This window comes from Heptranchias perlo, chromosome 2, assembly GCF_035084215.1.
Source record: "Heptranchias perlo isolate sHepPer1 chromosome 2, sHepPer1.hap1, whole genome shotgun sequence".
Taxonomy (NCBI): Eukaryota; Metazoa; Chordata; class Chondrichthyes; order Hexanchiformes; family Hexanchidae; genus Heptranchias; species Heptranchias perlo.
The window spans coordinates 19,049,902-19,067,247 of record NC_090326.1 but is presented as its reverse complement, the minus strand read 5'-3'; the positions used below and the strand labels follow the sequence as shown (position 1 = coordinate 19,067,247).

General features: G+C 47.8%; 1 protein-coding gene across 1 annotated transcript in view; it reads right to left on the bottom strand.

The window, feature by feature from the left end:
• Window positions 1-17,346, bottom strand: part of LOC137335626 (SH3 domain-binding protein 5-like) — a 68,191-nt gene that overhangs the window by 6,963 nt on the left and 43,882 nt on the right. The window contains exons 5-8 of the mRNA XM_068000929.1: window positions 8,669-8,833; window positions 6,549-6,679; window positions 5,208-5,250; window positions 1,362-1,581 (exon numbers count right to left, since the gene is read on the bottom strand). Coding sequence (XP_067857030.1) covers window positions 1,362-1,581; window positions 5,208-5,250; window positions 6,549-6,679; window positions 8,669-8,833 — 559 coding nt within the window. The remainder of the gene's footprint in view (window positions 1-1,361; window positions 1,582-5,207; window positions 5,251-6,548; window positions 6,680-8,668; window positions 8,834-17,346) is intronic.

Here is a 17,346-nt window from a genome sequence, read left to right as displayed (position 1 = left end):
TTTTGCTCGTTTTGTGTTTTAACGCTATTCAAAATAAAAACTGATTTTCTCTGAAATTATCTGGGCTTTTGGGGTTCAATTTTTAATTTTTTTCTCCCATTTCTCATATTAAAATTAAAATCTGAAAAATCCAAAAAGGCAGGTATTTTAAAATTGGCAATTAAAACCAAATTTTAGGATCTTTATTGACCAGTTAAACATCTTGTTTATAAAGTAAAATTTTATTTTTGGGTATGCTGCACTGTCGGAGGTGCCGTATTTCAGATGAGACGTTAAACCGAGGCTCTGCCTGTCCTCTCATGGTGTAAAAGATTCCCATCTATTAAGCGCCTTTCATGACCTCCAGACATCGTAAAAAACGCTTTACAGCCAATGAAGTACTTTTGAAGTGTAGTCACTGTTGTAATGTAGGGAAATTTGCACACAGCAAGGTTCCACAAACTGCAATGAGATAAATGACCAGATAATCTGGGTCAGCAATGTTGGTTGAGGGATAAATGTTGCCCAGGACACCTCAAGGAGGATCATGGGATCTCTTATATCCGCCTGAGCGGGTAGACGGGGCCACAGCTTAACATCTCATCTGAAAGACGGCATCTCCGACAGTGCAGCACTCCCTCAGTACTGGCACTGAAGTGTCAGTCTGGATTATGTGCTCAAGTATCTGGAGTGGGACTCAAACCCACACCTTCTGACTCAGAGGTGAGCGAGCTACCCACTGAGCCACTTGCTTACACTTTAGACAGTCTTAACTTCAAACGGGAGGTTCACTTACAGCTGTCCCCTCAGTTTAATGATTACTCTGCAACTGGCCCTGTGCTACTAATTCAGGAGAAGGAATGGGATCACTGATGATCATTATTTTTCTGACTGAAGGCCTACTTGGTAAAATCTGTAGCAATTGAGGTTTTGCTGCGTTCTCTGCTAACAACCAGCAAATCTCGATAGAACTATCATTAACTCAGCTGATCAAAGTTGGTAGAGCATTGGGAAACTGCCGACTGCCTTAAAGAAACACAAAATACACGCAGCACACTGTCCATTCTTGGAAACTCAGAGAAAAATGTGGCCAACAAAGTTGAGCGTACACTGTGTGCATCTGGTTCGTCCAGTGTGCAGATGGAGCAATATAGTAACAGGAAGGAACCTGCAGCTCCTAGTTTATTATTAACATGTACAATTGGACAAGGACATGGGTTAAGAGAAACCAAAATAGGAAGTGGGTTAGAAATTCACATCTCGGCAACGTGAAAGGGGAGGAGTTGCATAAGAGAAACAGACATGTGGGTAAACACCTCGTCACTAATAAAACGCATCCAAATAAATAATGGTGCAATGATATAACCACAAGGAATACTCACTAGACAATTCATCAAGCTCAGTCTTGAAACTGGATAGGTCTTCTAGAGAGCTCCCATTTCCTTCAGCACCAACTCCTCTCCCTCTGGGACCCATCACATTGGAGCGTCTCCTTTCATGAATCTCATCGGAGATCATCTCTAGGTTCTTCAAGGCAGCCTTGTATTCCCCTTTGGCTGCTGATAGCTTGGCCTGTAGCTCATCCACATTCCTCTTTAGTTGCTATTAAATCAAAAGAAAAGAACCTAAAATGGCAAATCACATTTTCCAAGCTGCGTACAACTCGCAAAAGGTTTACTGAAATCCTGAATTATCACAGAATCGCACCTGCTGGTTGTAGAGCTGTTACTCAGTGTACTTTCTCTAAAAAGTTCCCAGTCTCTTAGACCACTGCGTTGGAGCTAAATGAAGGAAACTTTATTCCAAAACTAATTAAATTGAATTACATAGACTCTACAACACAGAGACAGGCAATTTGGCCCAACTGTGCCAGTGTTCATACTCCTCACGAGCCTCCTGCCACTCTAATTACCTCTTCCCACCCTGCACTCCCCCCCCCCGAAATATCCCTCTATTCCTTTCTCCCTCGTGTATGCATCAAGCCGCTCCTTAAATGCATCAATGCTTCAACCACTCCATGTGGCAGTGAGATCCACATTCTCACCACCATTCTCTTGCGAAGGAATTCTAACATTTGAGAGTTCTGCCTCATCACTGCGGTGATCCAGTTACCTATTGTCTATCCATCTTTGAATAATAATTGCAGACACAAAATACAAAAGGAACAGGAGTAGGCCATTCAGCCCCTCGAGCCTGTTCCACCATTCAATTAGACCATGGCTGATCTGTACCTCAACTCCATTTTCCCGCCTTTGCTCCACATCCCTCGATACCCTCACCCAACAAAAACCTATCACTCTCAGTCTTGAAAGCTCCAATTGACCCTCAGCATCTACAGCCTTTTGGGGGAGAGAGTTCCAGATTTCCACTACCCTGTGTGAAAAAGTGCTTCCTGATTCCACTCCTGAACGGCCACCAAGAAGTGGATCTATGTAACGAAGTTCAGCAGCCTGTATGAATCAAAGCATTCAGCAAGCTGCAGTGTAACAGCAGGATTGCAAAGGGAGGACTTTGCAGATCGGTATCAGAAAACCATAAAACATTCAAATTAATTTCAACACCAATATGATTCGCAATATCAACAAAATTAAATATAATATAATCAATTTATCACGTTACTCCAAGTATACATTGATAATTCTGTGGATCTGTACTGTACCTGTGAGTAGTTCACCTGTTAGGATTTCAGATGTTGTCATTTAATGGGGAACTTCAGTGCAGGAGTAAGGATAATGCACTTGTACTTAGAACTGTCAACCTCAAGACAGTGTTAGGAATCACCAACAGCAAACCCATTGGAACAGATGTGGGCGATGCATTAAAACAAGGCAACTTTTATTTTTCTTCCTGCATTTTCTTTTCCATCAATTCCCTCCTCTTCCCCACCCTGCTGGCAGTGACTCTTTGCTTGGATTCAGTTCTACGGATACCAGTTGCCCTACGGTACCTCATCCAAGTAGCCCCTCTTCATATGTAAACTTATAGAGGGAGCATTGATACTCCATTTGACTGTAGAAGCATCCCCGCCAAGCCGCATCCTCACCTACTGTCCACTCACCCGCCTCCAGGCCAGATAGTTGGACACTGATCAGAAATGGGGGACCCTGGAGACCTTCCTCTCCCTAACTTGGGACCACCAAAATATAAATGCAGAGTAAGGCTCAAGAGGAAACCCTGCCCTCTTCCTCTCCATCTCCCCCAAAAACACCCGATTACAGTGGATCGGACACACTGCATGAGCACAGGGTCAGTGCGCATCATTATATTTACCTCAACACCAAATCTCCCACTTACTTCCTCATATTTCTTATCATTACATAGACTATTACCACAGAGGGACTGATGGTGATAAAGAACTTAATAAATTAGTGATACAGTAACTGACTTTTCATTAGCATTAGGTTAGATCAGTGTTGTCCAATATGTTAGCCACTAGCTAAATGCGACTAATTGGGAATCCAGATGCGACTAATTGCATTTCTGCTATGTAAATAAAAAATGAGTAATAGACATGGTCATGTGATGTCAATACTCCTATTTGCATGCCACATGCTTGTAAACTTTAACCTTTTTTTGTGTTTGTTGGTAAAATGTGTGGAGATTTTACTCTCGGTTGCCAGTAATTGACGTGACTCCAATTTGGTAAAAAGGTGCTTTATTGAACTTCACTCAGGAACCAACACACTTGGTGTTGGGGCAGTGGTTTACAACACAGAGCAAGAGATCATATCACCGTTCCACACTGGTTAGAGTTGTGGCCGCCTCAGGAGCCTTGAAGAAAGTGCTGTCCACCCCGCTTGGGGTACCTTCGTCAATTGGTTATCTCTCATGTCTTCTGCTCTGCCTGTGGTGACCTCTTGGAATTCTTGTCCTCAGTCCTGGAGCCACTTCTATTGAGCCGGGTCGTTCATCAAAATGTCGATTAGCAGTTTGGTTGGTCTCCAACGTCACCAGTCGTTACTCCTGCCAAGTCTCTACAACCTAATGCCAGCACGGGGTGCTCCTTTTATGACACTTTTGGGGGTGGACCCAGGGTCAGCTCCTGACAGGGGGCCCTGCCCTATTGGGGTCTCCAAGTTCTTTGTTTCTTTAAGGAAAAAGGGGGTCAGCCTCCCCTGATATCTTTCACCTTTCAGGGGTCTGCAGAAGCAGCTTGTGTCCCACCTCTGGTCTTAACCAATCATGACTTTACACAGTAGCTTAAGACTGTTTTGCCTCACCTTATTGGGCCTTGACTCTACGTCAAGGCTGGGAATCCATGGTTCTCCAGGCCTCCCTTGACTCCTTCAGGTTCCAGGAGAGGTCTCATAGTCCAGCCTGTAAAGCTCCATTGTTTATGGCTACCCAACATCTGATAAGGGTCCCAGCCCTAACTAAGTCAGGAATATTGTTTCATCTTTTAATTTGTTCATGAAAACAGGCCAGGAGATGGAATGCTGGGGCTGCCTTTCTTGCAACTTGATGTGATCCAAGAGCTCCCCGCTCTGCTACTAGTCCTGTGCGATTCACACATCCAGCACCAGAGAATTCAATGACAAAATAATCATATAAAAAGAGATAAACATACAGAAATCACTATAGTGATTTCACTTGCCCACTATATAATGAGCAAAGGTACAATCTTACAAATGGTAAGACGAGAAACAGAGTGTGAGTGTTTTTTGATCGTTGTGGCTGCTTTCCTTCTTTGGTCACTGAATGGCGGTAGATGCTTGTTAAGTAAATATACACATGTGACGTACATTTACCTGCATTGTGTGTAAGATACTTTCTATTAAAATAAGTGCATGTGGTTAAAACAGTGTCGCCGTAGTAACACCTGTGGTTAGTCAGCGATTCCTATTGGACAACACTGATTATAGATAATACAATCAATCCTATGGGATTCTAAAATATTGGTCAAACCATGCTGCCCCTCTACCTGTGATGTAGTGTCATTGCAACTCTCTGCCTTATATTATGGGAAAAACCTTACAGTTTAGCACTGCCAGTGCAGAGCTTCACACAACGGGTGCACATGTGGGCTATTCTGGCATGAAAGTCAGCACGTCCCATATGATTTTCCAATCATTCGAAATTTACAGGACACACTGACAGCATCAAACTGGAACCCCCCCTACCACCTGCCCAGTGTCTTGTCCAAGAATATTGGGCTCTAGAGATTCATTCCCAGCAATACAAACCCTGGATCCCACCTACAGTACAGAAAATTTCAAGTATAAGCTTACCTCCAGCTGCAGGTAGTATTTTGCTTTGAGTTCAAAATAAGGTCTGCACAAGAGAGAAAAAAAAATACATATTACGAGGGGTTAGAAGGTGATGGGTGTCAGTCAAAGACTAAAACAAGACCAGTGCCATGAATCCTGTGAATTAGGGACAGCTATGGGACTAGCATCAGGTGTCCTTTATTTGCAGGTATCCCTATTTTCAAAATGGTCATTGTATGTACAGGAAATTATTTGGGACCGTCGATGAATGTCCCTTTTTTGGAGGTCTCCCTTTATACAGGTTTCCCTGTACTTTGACCTTTTTATTGTTGAGCTGCTAACATTTTTTCCCCATTATAGCAAGAGACGCAAAAGAAAGACTTGCATTTATATCACGCCTTTCACAACCTCAGGATGTCCCAAAGCGCCTTACGGCCAATTAAGTACTTTAGAAGTGCAGTCACTATTGTAATGTAGGAAAGTCATTCCCAAAGTAATCCTTTATGAGATGCTGCTTATACTGCACCACAAGGCTGCGCATCATTGAAGGAAACTATCCCATAATTTCAATTGTTCAAGGAAAGAAGGTACGTGACGAGCCTTCCTGGCTTGGGTTTATTTCTGCCTGGTGAAACAGGTCAGATGGGTCGAGTTTGCATGCACGGGTAGGCAGCGTGTTTTTACTTGTGGAATAAGGTTTGAAAATCTAAATGTGCCCCATTACTGAAACGAGCAACAAATATTCTAAAACAATCTCCGGTCTAAAATCCATCAGAAAAAAGTTAATAAACAAATGATAAGTAAATGGCCCAATGAAGGGCATGAAATTGGCCTTTGCGAAACCACCTCGTAGTGAGTCGGCAGTCTGTGTGACATCCGCCTGATTTCCTTTTCTATTGAAGTCAATGTATGAGGAGGCTAAGCTGTGACTCAGGAGCACGACCTGGCCAGGAAGTCCTGCAAGAACAGCATACCCATCCGCAATACACTCCCAATATCAGTGATCATCATCTCTGTGCAGGGAAGATACAGAGGATGGCAACAGGATGATACCTAAACATAGATCTCATGGTTAAGAGGACAGGCATAGAGGGTTTGGGTTCATTACTTTGAATATATTTGAAGTTTAAGATTATGAAAGGATTAGATGGATAGTGGCAGTAAGACTAGAGGTTATTCCTCTACAAGATGAAGGAACTTTATCTTCAGATGTGAGGGAATATTTCTTTGGTTAGAATTTCAAGAGTATTTTTCCCCCCTCAGAGGATTGTCCCACTCTGGTGACCAATGGATGTGGTAAGTGTGGGCAGACAGTGGTGGCGCAGGGTGCGGAGTGTGCGAGGTGGGGTGGAAATCACTCACTTGGATTTATTAATGGATCGCTTCAGTTTCTTCTCCAGTTGCTTCATCCTGCTCATTGCTGCGTTATATTTCATGGCCGTGTCTTTATGTAACAGTTCACTCCTCGTCTTGGTCTGTTCTGCTTCCATAACCTGGGATAGGGAAAGAATCAGAGGGGTCAGCACTACTCATACACCGTGTGAAAATAATATACAAAAAAGCACACACGCCAGATGCAGCGAGGTTCAGCATTGGATGGTCTGCCTAACCTCGGTCTACTATTCATGCTTTGTTTAAATATTGCCTTAAAGCTGCAGAAATCCTGCAGCTTTCATTGTCCAACTACTAAGCCCCTCAGTCTTAAAATAAAAGTACTCTATATATTTGATATAAAGCTTCTGACTGCTTCCATTGAATTTTGAAAACATAAGTAAGCACCAACTGCTTCTTTCAATTGGATTACATTCCCAAGTCTATGTCTATGGATGTAGTTTATATGGACTTCCAAAAGGCATTTTATGATCTTCCACATTAGAGACTGTTAGCTATAATTAAAGCTCATGGAATTGAAGGTAAATTGTTGACCTAGTTTGGAGATTGGTTAGACGGTAGAAAACAGAGAGTAGGATAATGGGTATGTACTCGAATTGGAAGGAAGTGACTAGTGGATCTGTGCTGGGGCCTCAGCTATTCACTATATTTATTCATGACTTAGAAAACTCATTAGAGAGCCATATATCCAAGTTTGCCGATGACACAAAGATTGGTGGCACAGTAAGTAGTGTAGGCGGGAGCATAAAATTACAAAGAGACATTGATAGATTAAGTGAGTGGGCAAAAATGTGGCAGATTGATTTCAACGTAGATAAGTGTGAGGCCATCCATTTTGGAGTATAAAAAGATAGATCCGAATATTTTTTAAATGTTGAAAAGCTAGAAATAGCAGAGGTCCAAAGAGATTATGGGGACCATGTACACATCACTAAAATGTAGTGGTCATGTACAAAAAATAATCAAAAAGGCTAATGGAATGTTAGCCTTTATATCTAGAGGGCTGGAACATAAAGGGGAGGAAATTGTGCTCCAGCTATTCAAAGCCCTGGTTAGACCACATCTGGAGTACTGTGCTTGTTCTGGGCACTGCACCTTAGAAAGGATATATTAGCCTTGGAAGGAGTGCAGCGCAGATTCTCCAGAATGTTACCAGGGCTCCAAAGGTTAAATTATGAGGAGAGAGTACATAAATTAGCCTTGTGTTCCCTGGACTATAGAAAGTTAAGGGGTGATTTGATTGAGGTTTTTAGGATTTTGAACGCAGTTGATAGGGTAGATAGAGAGAAACTTTTTCCGCTGGTGGGGGAGTCTAGGACAAGGGGACATAACCTTAAAATCAGAGCCAGGCCATTCAGGAGAGAAGTTAGGAAACACTTCTTCACACAAAGGGTGGTAGAAGAGTGGAACTCTCTCCCACAAAAAGCAGTAGGTGCTAGCTCAATTAATAGTTTTAAATCTGAGATCGATAAATTTTTGCTAGCCAAGGGTATTAAGGGATATGGGGCCAAGGCGGGTGGACAGAGTTAGGATACAGAGCAGCCATGAATTCACTGAATGGCGGAACAGGCTCGAGGGGCTGAACGGCCTACTCCTGTTCCTATGTTACCAGTCAGTGGGTCAGTGTTAAAAGATCTGACAATGAGCTTGACCCAGATGTAGCTCCATAAACACCAGACATTGCTTGGGGTCGCACATGGTCGCAAATAGAAAACTGCTCCAGTTGAATTCATGACTAATTTTCTGGGGAAAGAAATTCATCCGCCATTCTCCGTTGTATGGACCACCATAAAAATACTAAATATCTCATCGATTCAATCGGAATTCATCTGCAATAATGTGAAATAACTAGAAGTGAGTCATCAAAATGTGCATCTGATTTCTGCTTTTCATTTCCACATTGACAGGGAATTATGCAAAATCGTGTGAAGTGCAGGCTCACTGCAGAAATCCACCTTTGACCTGTAATGCTCCAAACTTAAATATTTAGCGCTTGACACAAAAAGTCAAATGCCTACAAGTGACAGCCATTAATGTGGAGTGAAATTTCAGCCTGTGGGATCGGACGATTGGATTAGGGTTTAACATACCCTCTGTGTTGCGTGATTAAGCATCTCTTGCCATGCTGAATCAAATTGGCGTTCCTCATCTTCCAGCAGCTTCTGTTCAGCCAGAGAAATGGTCTCTTTGGCTGCCCGCAAAACCTCAGTGGCTCTTTGAAAATCCTGGGTAGCTTTCTGGGCCTCCAGCTGTGCCTGTGGGGAAAACAAAATAAACAGCAGAATTATTTATTTTGTCGAGAATATGTGAAAGCAAAAGTCTTTTGACAACAAGTTTGATTAAGAACTACCGATGGATTCAATATCCATTCGTTCCACCACTGGCACACTGTGGCTGCAGTGTGTACAATCTACAGGATGTACTGCAGGTTACTTCAACTGCACCTCCCAAACCCATGACCTCTACCACAAGAAGGACAAGAGAAGCAAGTTCTCCTCCAAGTCACACACCATCCTGACTTGGACATATATCGCCGTTTCTTCATTGCAGCTAGGTCAAAATCTTGGAATTTCCTACTTAACAACATCGTGGGAGCACCTGCATCACACGGACTGCATCGGTTCATGAAGGTGGTCCAACACCACCACCTCATGGGAATTTAGGGATGGGCATTAAATGCCGGCTTTGCCGGTGATGCACTCATCCTGAGAATTAATATATTTAAAGAATGAAGCAAGATGGAGAGAGATATAAAGCAAAAAGTGGGAGCCAGTGCAGGGCAAAGTGAGGGTCACTGGGAACCAAGGTTAAGCAATGACCCATCATGGTTTTTATGCCTAGTCTTTAAATGAAGACAGGGGCATTGGTCAAAGTGGCCTTGTGGTAATGATTTTTAATTTACTTTTTAAACTGCATAAAGTAGCATATTTTTCAGATGAATACAAGGAAAAAGCCACCAATGGTCTAATCCAGAATGGTCTGAGTCAGACGATTGTGGGTTCAAGTTTCACTCCCGAGGCTTGAGGACATAATCTAGGCTGACACTCCAGTGCAGTACTGAGGGAGTGCTGCACCATCAGAGGTGCCGTCATTCAGATGAGACATTAAACCATCTGCCTTCTCAGATAGATGTAAAAGATCCCATGACATTATTTGAAGAAGAGCAGGAGAGTTCTCCCCGGTGACCTGGCCAATATTTATCCCTCAACCAACATCACTAAAAGCAGAGTATCTGGTCATTTATCTCATTGCTGCTGTGCACAAATTGGCCACTGCTTCTACTACATTATAACAGTGACTGCATTTCAACGGTACTTCATTGGTTGTAAAGCACTTTGGGACGTCCTGAGAGCGTGAAAGGCACTATAGAAATGCAAGCTTTGCTTTCTTTTATCTGGGGCAGTATATCAAGACACAAATCATGGTCATGGTGATTAGTGTCTTGATAGTGACATGGAGTTACCAAGGAATGTAGATCAGATACATATTCATTAAGAAGAATTTATAGTTTCAAAATAATATTGATTCAAAACTCCAATAGCTGAATCATATTAACATGTCAAACTTACATGAAATCATTACTGGAAGATCATAATTTATGGTGCAGGACAATGTGCAAGACCAGAATTTCCCAAGATCCTCACTCTGTACAGTTCAGATCCAACTAGAAGAACCTACAGCGCATTGAGATGGTGCTCTGACCTTAGTTTCCATTTTTTTCTCGTCCTAAGCATACTTTGCTAGATCTTGAGCCCTCCAAAGTGTTCCATACAAACTGGCGATGTCGCAATGACCACATTGAATGGTTAGACAATTCTGTCGCTACTGAAGTGCTGATTTCTTCCCTCACAATATAGGAATGTTTTCTGAATAAAAAGATTAGCAACAATTGCCAGAAGCAGTTTGACTGTTCCTCTGTCCCCCCACAAGTCAGTACGAACTATGAGCGGTTAAAATGAATGACTTCACTGATAAAACTTAATGTCATTTCACAACCAACTCCCGGGTCAAGTCAAAGTCCTTTGAATGGATCGGCAGTAGCCTGCATTGTTGGCCAGTTGAGCAGGCTCTGTTCACAGTGGGAACAATAAACCCTGCACGAGAGGGTGAAGCCTTCTTAAGTAGTTTGGTAAATTCCAGTGACCAAACACTGTGACACAAGGCTCAGGCTCAGCTCAGTAATATGAATTTTGACGTAGGTGCTTGTAACTTTGCCCTGGTGCGATATTTCTCATCTGTTCTCATTTCCCCACGTAACATGCTCTGCACTTCAAAAGGTCATCTGTTGTGTGAAGTGCTTTGATGTGGTAAAGTGCTATTTCAATGCAAGAATTATTAGAACAGAACTCTGCAGTTTTAGAGGACATAGAAAACAGGCCATTCAGCCCAACCAGTCTGTGCTGGCGTTTACCCTCCACATGAGCAAACCCATACTAATTAAGAGCAAAAGTGCTTCCCTAAACTAAATTTTAAAAATCTACCCTCCCACCCCACACAAAAAACTTGACAAATAATAGGGGTCGGAGAGGGGGGGGGGGGGGAAGAGAGGTTTGATTATCTTCCAAAAACCCCACAATAGTGAATGACACTCCAAGGTCAGGTCTGGTAGACAGCCACATATATTTTTAATAAAGCACCATTATTTCAGAAGGAATTTCACACAGATCTTCTCCCCCAGTAGTTCAAGGAGTAAATGCCTTCAGAAACACACTGCGGAAGGGAATATTGGCAAAAAAATTAAGGACAGGGCCGAAGTGGCTTATTCTAAAATGGACCGTAACCTCGCAACCAATTCCTGACTGAAGGCTGGCCTCTCAACCTTAACGCCACCAAATGCTGAAAATATAGTTCAAATGTCATTACAATATTAGTTTAGTTTTGCAGAAACATATAAATTTAATAGAGGTGTTCAAAATTATATGGGGTTTTGATGGAGTAGACAGGGAGAAACTATTTCCACTGGCAGGAGGGTCGGTAACCAGAGGTCACAGATTTTTAAAATAATTGGCAAAAGAGCCAGAGGGGAGATGAGGAAAGGTTTTTTTGTCCATGGAGTTGTTGTGATCTGGAATGCACTGCCTGAAAGGGTGGTGGAAGCAGATTCAATAATAATTTTTAGAAGGGAATTAGATAAATACTTGAAAAGGAAAAATTTACAGGTCTATGGGCAAAGAGCAGGGGAGTGGGACTAATTGGATAGGCCTTTCAAAGAGCCAGCACAGGCACGATGGGCTGAATGGCCTCCTCCTGTGCTGTGGGATTCTATGTTTCTATGTAGTGGGAAGTCCCATACCCAACCTGAAGTTTTGGGCTCAATTTTATTGGTAACTGCAGAATCTGTGTGCACATTTTTAAAACACTAAACAGTCCCGTAGATATTAAAGGCCATCATATGCAGCAGATCTACACAGATCTGTATTGTATTAATAATGTACAGGGCCACAAAGAGAAAAACTGCAGGACTAACACAGACATTTTCTTATTTCTGTAAAATTACTGTTTTCTTTTGGTTTATTTTCTCTATTCTGCTCGTTTCCATTTCTGTTAAAACATAAAAACATAGAAAAAAGGAGCAGGTGTAGGCCATTCGGCCCTTCGAGCCTGCTCCGCCATTCAATATGATCATGGCTGATCCTTTATCTCAATACTATATTCCCGCTCTCTCCCCATACCCCTTGATGCCTTTTGTGTCTAGAAATCTATCTAGCTCCTTCTTAAATATATTCAGTGACTTGGCCTCCACAGCCTTCTGTGGTAGAGAATTCCACAGGTTCACCACCCTCTGAGTGAAGAAATTTCTCCTCATCTCAGTCCGAAATGTCCTATCCCGTATCCTGAGACTGTGACCCCTCGTTCTGGACCCCCAGCCAGGGGAAACATCCTCCCTGCATCCAGTCTGTTCAGCCCTGTCAGAATTTTATACATTTTAATGAGATCCCCTCTCATTCTTCTAAACTCAAGTGAATACAGGCCGAGTCGATCCAATCTCTCCTCATACTACAGTCCTGCCATCCCAGGAATCAATCTGGTGAACCTTCGCTGCACTCCCTCTATGGCAAGTTTATCCTTTCTTAGGTAAGGAGACCAAAACTGCACACAATACTCCAGGTGTGGTCTCACCAAGGCCCTGTATAACTGCAGAAAGACATCCTTACTCCTGTACTAAAATCCTCTTGCAATGAAGGCCAATATACCATTTCCCTTCCTAACTGCTTGCTGCACCTGCATGTTTGCTTTCAGTGACTGGTGTACAAGGACACCCAGGTCCCTTTGTACATCAACATTTCCCGATCTATCACCATTTAAATAATACTCTGCCTTTCTGTTTTTCCTTCCGAAGTGAATAACTTCACATTTATCCACATTATACTGCATCTGCCATGTATTTGCCCACTCGCTCAACTTGTCTAAATTGCCTTGAAGCCTCTTTGCAACCTCCTCACAACTCACGATCCCACCTAGTTTTGTGTCGTCAGCAAACTTGGAAATATTACATTTGGTTCCCTCATCCAAATCATTGAAAGAAATTGTGAATAGCTGGGGCCCAAGCACTGATCCCTGCGATATCCCACTAGTCACTGCCTGCCACCCGCAAAAAGGCCCATTTATTCCTACTCTCTGTTTCCTGTCTGTCAGCCAATTCTCAATCCATGCCAGTATATTACAACCAATCCCATGTGCTTTAATTGTACACACTAACCTCTTATGTGGGACTTTATCAAAGGCCTTCTGAAAATCCAAATAAACCACATCCACTGGTTCTCCCTTATCTATTCTACTAGTTACATCCTCAAAAAACTCCAGTAGGTTTGTCAAACATGATTTCCCTTTCATAAATCCATGTTGACTTTGTCTAATCCCGTCGATATTTTCTAAGTGTCCTGTTATCACATCCTTTATAATGACTCTAGCATTTTCCCTACTACTGATGTTAGGCTAACATCGGTAGTAACACTTCTAAGAATTTTGATATTTATTACAGCGTTTTTCCCTTTCAGGTCTCACCATCAATGTTGGACAATTAGTCTTTCCTGTGACATTTGGTTTTTATTCTTAGTTTGAGTTTATTCAGTTTCATTTTTTTCTCATCTCACCTATTCTGTTTCTTTGTCCATACATTCATGCTGTATAAACGTTATCCTTAACAAGAATTCCTTCCATTGAGGCTTCAAATGAATCCTGTACAGTATCCCCGAGCACCGAGACTATCAATGGTCAGTGTTTCACAGGCTATTTATCACTGCAGTACTGGCTGCTGATTTAAGGTGCAGGATTCACATATTCACACACTCACTCCCTCTCCGCCCTCACACTCACTCCCTCTCCGCCCTCACACTCACTCCCTCTCCGCCCTCACACTCACTCCCTCTCCGCCCTCACACTCACTCCCTCTCCGCCCTCACACTCACTCCCTCTCCGCCCTCGCACTCACTCCCTCTCCGCCCTCACACTCACTCCCTCTCCGCCCTCACACTCACTCCCTCTCCGCCCTCACACTCACTCCCTCTCCGCCCTCACACTCACTCCCTCTACGCCCTCGCACTCACTCTCTCTCCGCCCTCGCACTCACTCCCTCTCCGCCCTCGCACTCACTCCCTCTCCGCCCTCACACTCACTCCCTCTCCGCCCTCCTCGCACTCACTCCCTCTCCGCCCTCGCACTCACTCCCTCTCCGCCCTCACACTCACTCCCTCTCCGCCCTCACACTCACTCCCTCTCCGCCCTCGCACTCACTCCCTCTCCGCCCTCACACTCACTCCCTCTCCGCCCTCACACTCACTCTCTCTACGCCCTCGCACTCACTCCCTCTCCGCCCTCGCACTCACTCCCTCTCCGCCCTCGCACTCACTCCCTCTCCGCCCTCGCACTCACTCCCTCTCCGCCCTCGCACTCACTCCCTCTCCGCCCTCACACTCACTCCCTCTCCGCCCTCACACTCACTCCCTCTCCGCCCTCACACTCACTCCCTCTCCGCCCTCACACTCACTCCCTCTCCGCCCTCACACTCACTCCCTCTCCGCCCTGACACTCACTCCCTCTCCGCCCTCGCACTCACTCCCTCTCCGCCCTCGCACTCACTCCCTCTCCGCCCTCGCACTCACTCCCTCTCCGCCCTCGCACTCACTCCCTCTCCGCCCTCGCACTCACTCCCTCTCCGCCCTCGCACTCACTCCCTCTCCGCCCTCGCACTCACTCCCTCTCCGCCCTCGCACTCACTCCCTCTCCGCCCTCGCACTCACTCCCTCTCCGCCCTCGCACTCACTCCCTCTCCGCCCTCGCACTCACTCCCTCTCCGCCCTCGCACTCACTCCCTCTCCGCCCTCGCACTCACTCCCTCTCCGCCCTCGCACTCACTCCCTCTCCGCCCTCGCACTCACTCCCTCCCCGCCCTCGCACTCACTCTCTCCCCGCCCTCGCACTCACTCCCTCCCCGCCCTCGCACTCACTCCCTCCCCGCCCTCGCACTCACTCTCTCTCCGCCCTCGCACTCACTCTCTCCCCGCCCTCGCACTCACTCCCTCCCCGCCCTCGCACTCACTCCCTCCCCGCCCTCGCACTCACTCCCTCCCCGCCCTCACACTCACTCCCTCCCCGCCCTCACACTCACTCTCTCCCCGCCCTCGCACTCACTCTCTCCCCGCCCTCGCACTCACTCCCTCCCCGCCCTCGCACTCACTCCCTCCCCGCCCTCGCACTCACTCCCTCTCCGCCCTCGCACTCACTCTCTCCCCGCCCTCGCACTCACTCCCTCCACGCCCTCGCACTCACTCCCTCCCCGCCCTCACACTCACTCTCTCTCCGCCCTCATACTCACTCTCTCTCCGCCCTCACACTCACTCTCTCCCCACCCTCACACTCACTCTCTCCCCGCCCTCGCACTCACTCCCTCCCCGCCCTCGCACTCACTCCCTCCCCGCCCTCACACTCACTCCCTCTCCGCCCTCGCACTCACTCTCTCCCCGCCCTCGCACTCACTCCCTCCCCGCCCTCGCACTCACTCCCTCCCCGCCCTCACACTCACTCTCTCTCCGCCCTCACACTCACTCTCCCTCCGCCCTCACACTCACTCTCTCCCCACCCTCACACTCACTCCCTCCCCGCCCTCACACTCACTCCCTCCCCGCCCTCACACTCACTCTCTCCCCGCCCTCACACTCACTCTCTCCCCGCCCTCACACTCACTCTCTCCCCGCCCTCACACTCACTCCCTCCCCGCCCTCGCACTCACTCTCTCCCCGCCCTCACACTCACTCCCTCCCCGCCCTCGCACTCACTCCCTCCCCGCCCTCACACTCACTCCCTCCCCGCCCTCACACTCACTCTCTCCCCGCCCTCACACTCACTCTCTCTCCGCCCTCACACTCACTCTCTCTCCGCCCTCACACTCACTCTCTCCCCGCCCTCACACTCACTCTCTCCCCGCCCTCACACTCACTCTCTCCCCGCCCTCACACTCACTCTCTCCCCGCCCTCACACTCACTCTCTCCCCGCCCTCACACTCACTCTCTCCCCGCCCTCACACTCACTCTCTCCCCGCCCTCACACTCACTCTCTCCCCGCCCTCACACTCACTCTCTCCCCGCCCTCACACTCACTCTCTCTCCGCCCTCACACTCACTCTCTCCCCGCCCTCACACTCACTCTCTCCCCGCCCTCACACTCACTCTCTCTCCGCCCTCACACTCACTCTCTCCCCGCCCTCACACTCACTCTCTCTCCGCCCTCACACTCACTCTCTCTCCGCCCTCACACTCACTCTCTCCCCGCCCTCACACTCACTCTCTCCCCGCCCTCACACTCACTCTCTCCCCGCCCTCACACTCACTCTCTGTCTCTCTCTTCCCCACCCCCCACACACATACTTTCTCTCTTTCTCTCTTCCCCCCCCCAGCGCGAGCACTATCTCTCTCTTCCTCCGCTGCGCGTGCTCTCTCTTTCCCCACCCCATGCTCTTTCCCTCCCCACCGCATGCGCGCTCTCTCTCCCCCGCTCTCCTCCCGCGCGCGCTCTCACCCCCTCGCCTTCTCTCTGCCCCGCGCGTGCTCTCTCCCCGCCGACCGTGCTCCGCCCGCGCTCTCCCCCCCGCGCCACCTCTCTCCCCGCCGTGTGCCCTCGCTCCCCCTCTCTCCCCCCTCTCTTCCCCCCGCACCCCCTCTCTCCCCGCCGTGTGCCCTTGCGCCCCCTCTCTCCCCCCTCTCTCCCCCCGCGCCACCTCTCTCCCCGCCGTGTGCCCTCGCTCCCCCTCTCTCCCCCCGCGCCCCCTCTCTCCCCGCCGCGCCCCCTCTCTCCCCCCCGCGTGCCATCGCTCCCCCCTCTCTCGCCCTCGCTCCCCCTCTCTCCCCCCGCACCCCCTCTCTCCCCGCCGCGTGCCCCCGCGCCCCCTCTCTCCCCCCGCGCCCCCTCTCTCCCCCCGCGCCCCCTCTCTCCCTGCCGTGTGCCCTTGCTCCCCCTCTCTTCCCCCCGCGCCCCCTCTCTCCCCCCCGCGTGCCATCGCTCCCCCCTCTCTCGCCCTCGCTCCCCCTCTCTTCCCCCCCGCACCCCCTCTCTCCCCGCCGCGTGCCCCCGCGCCCCCTCTCTCCCTGCCGTATGCCCTTGCTCCCCCTCTCTTCACCCCGCACCCACTCTCTCCCCGCCACGTGCCCCCGCACCCCCTCTCTCCCTGCGCCCCCTCTCTCCCCGCCGTGTGCCCTCGCGCCCCCTCTCTACCCCCCGCGCCCTCTCTCTCCCCGCCGCACGCCCCCTCTCTCCCCCCGCGCCCCCTCTCTC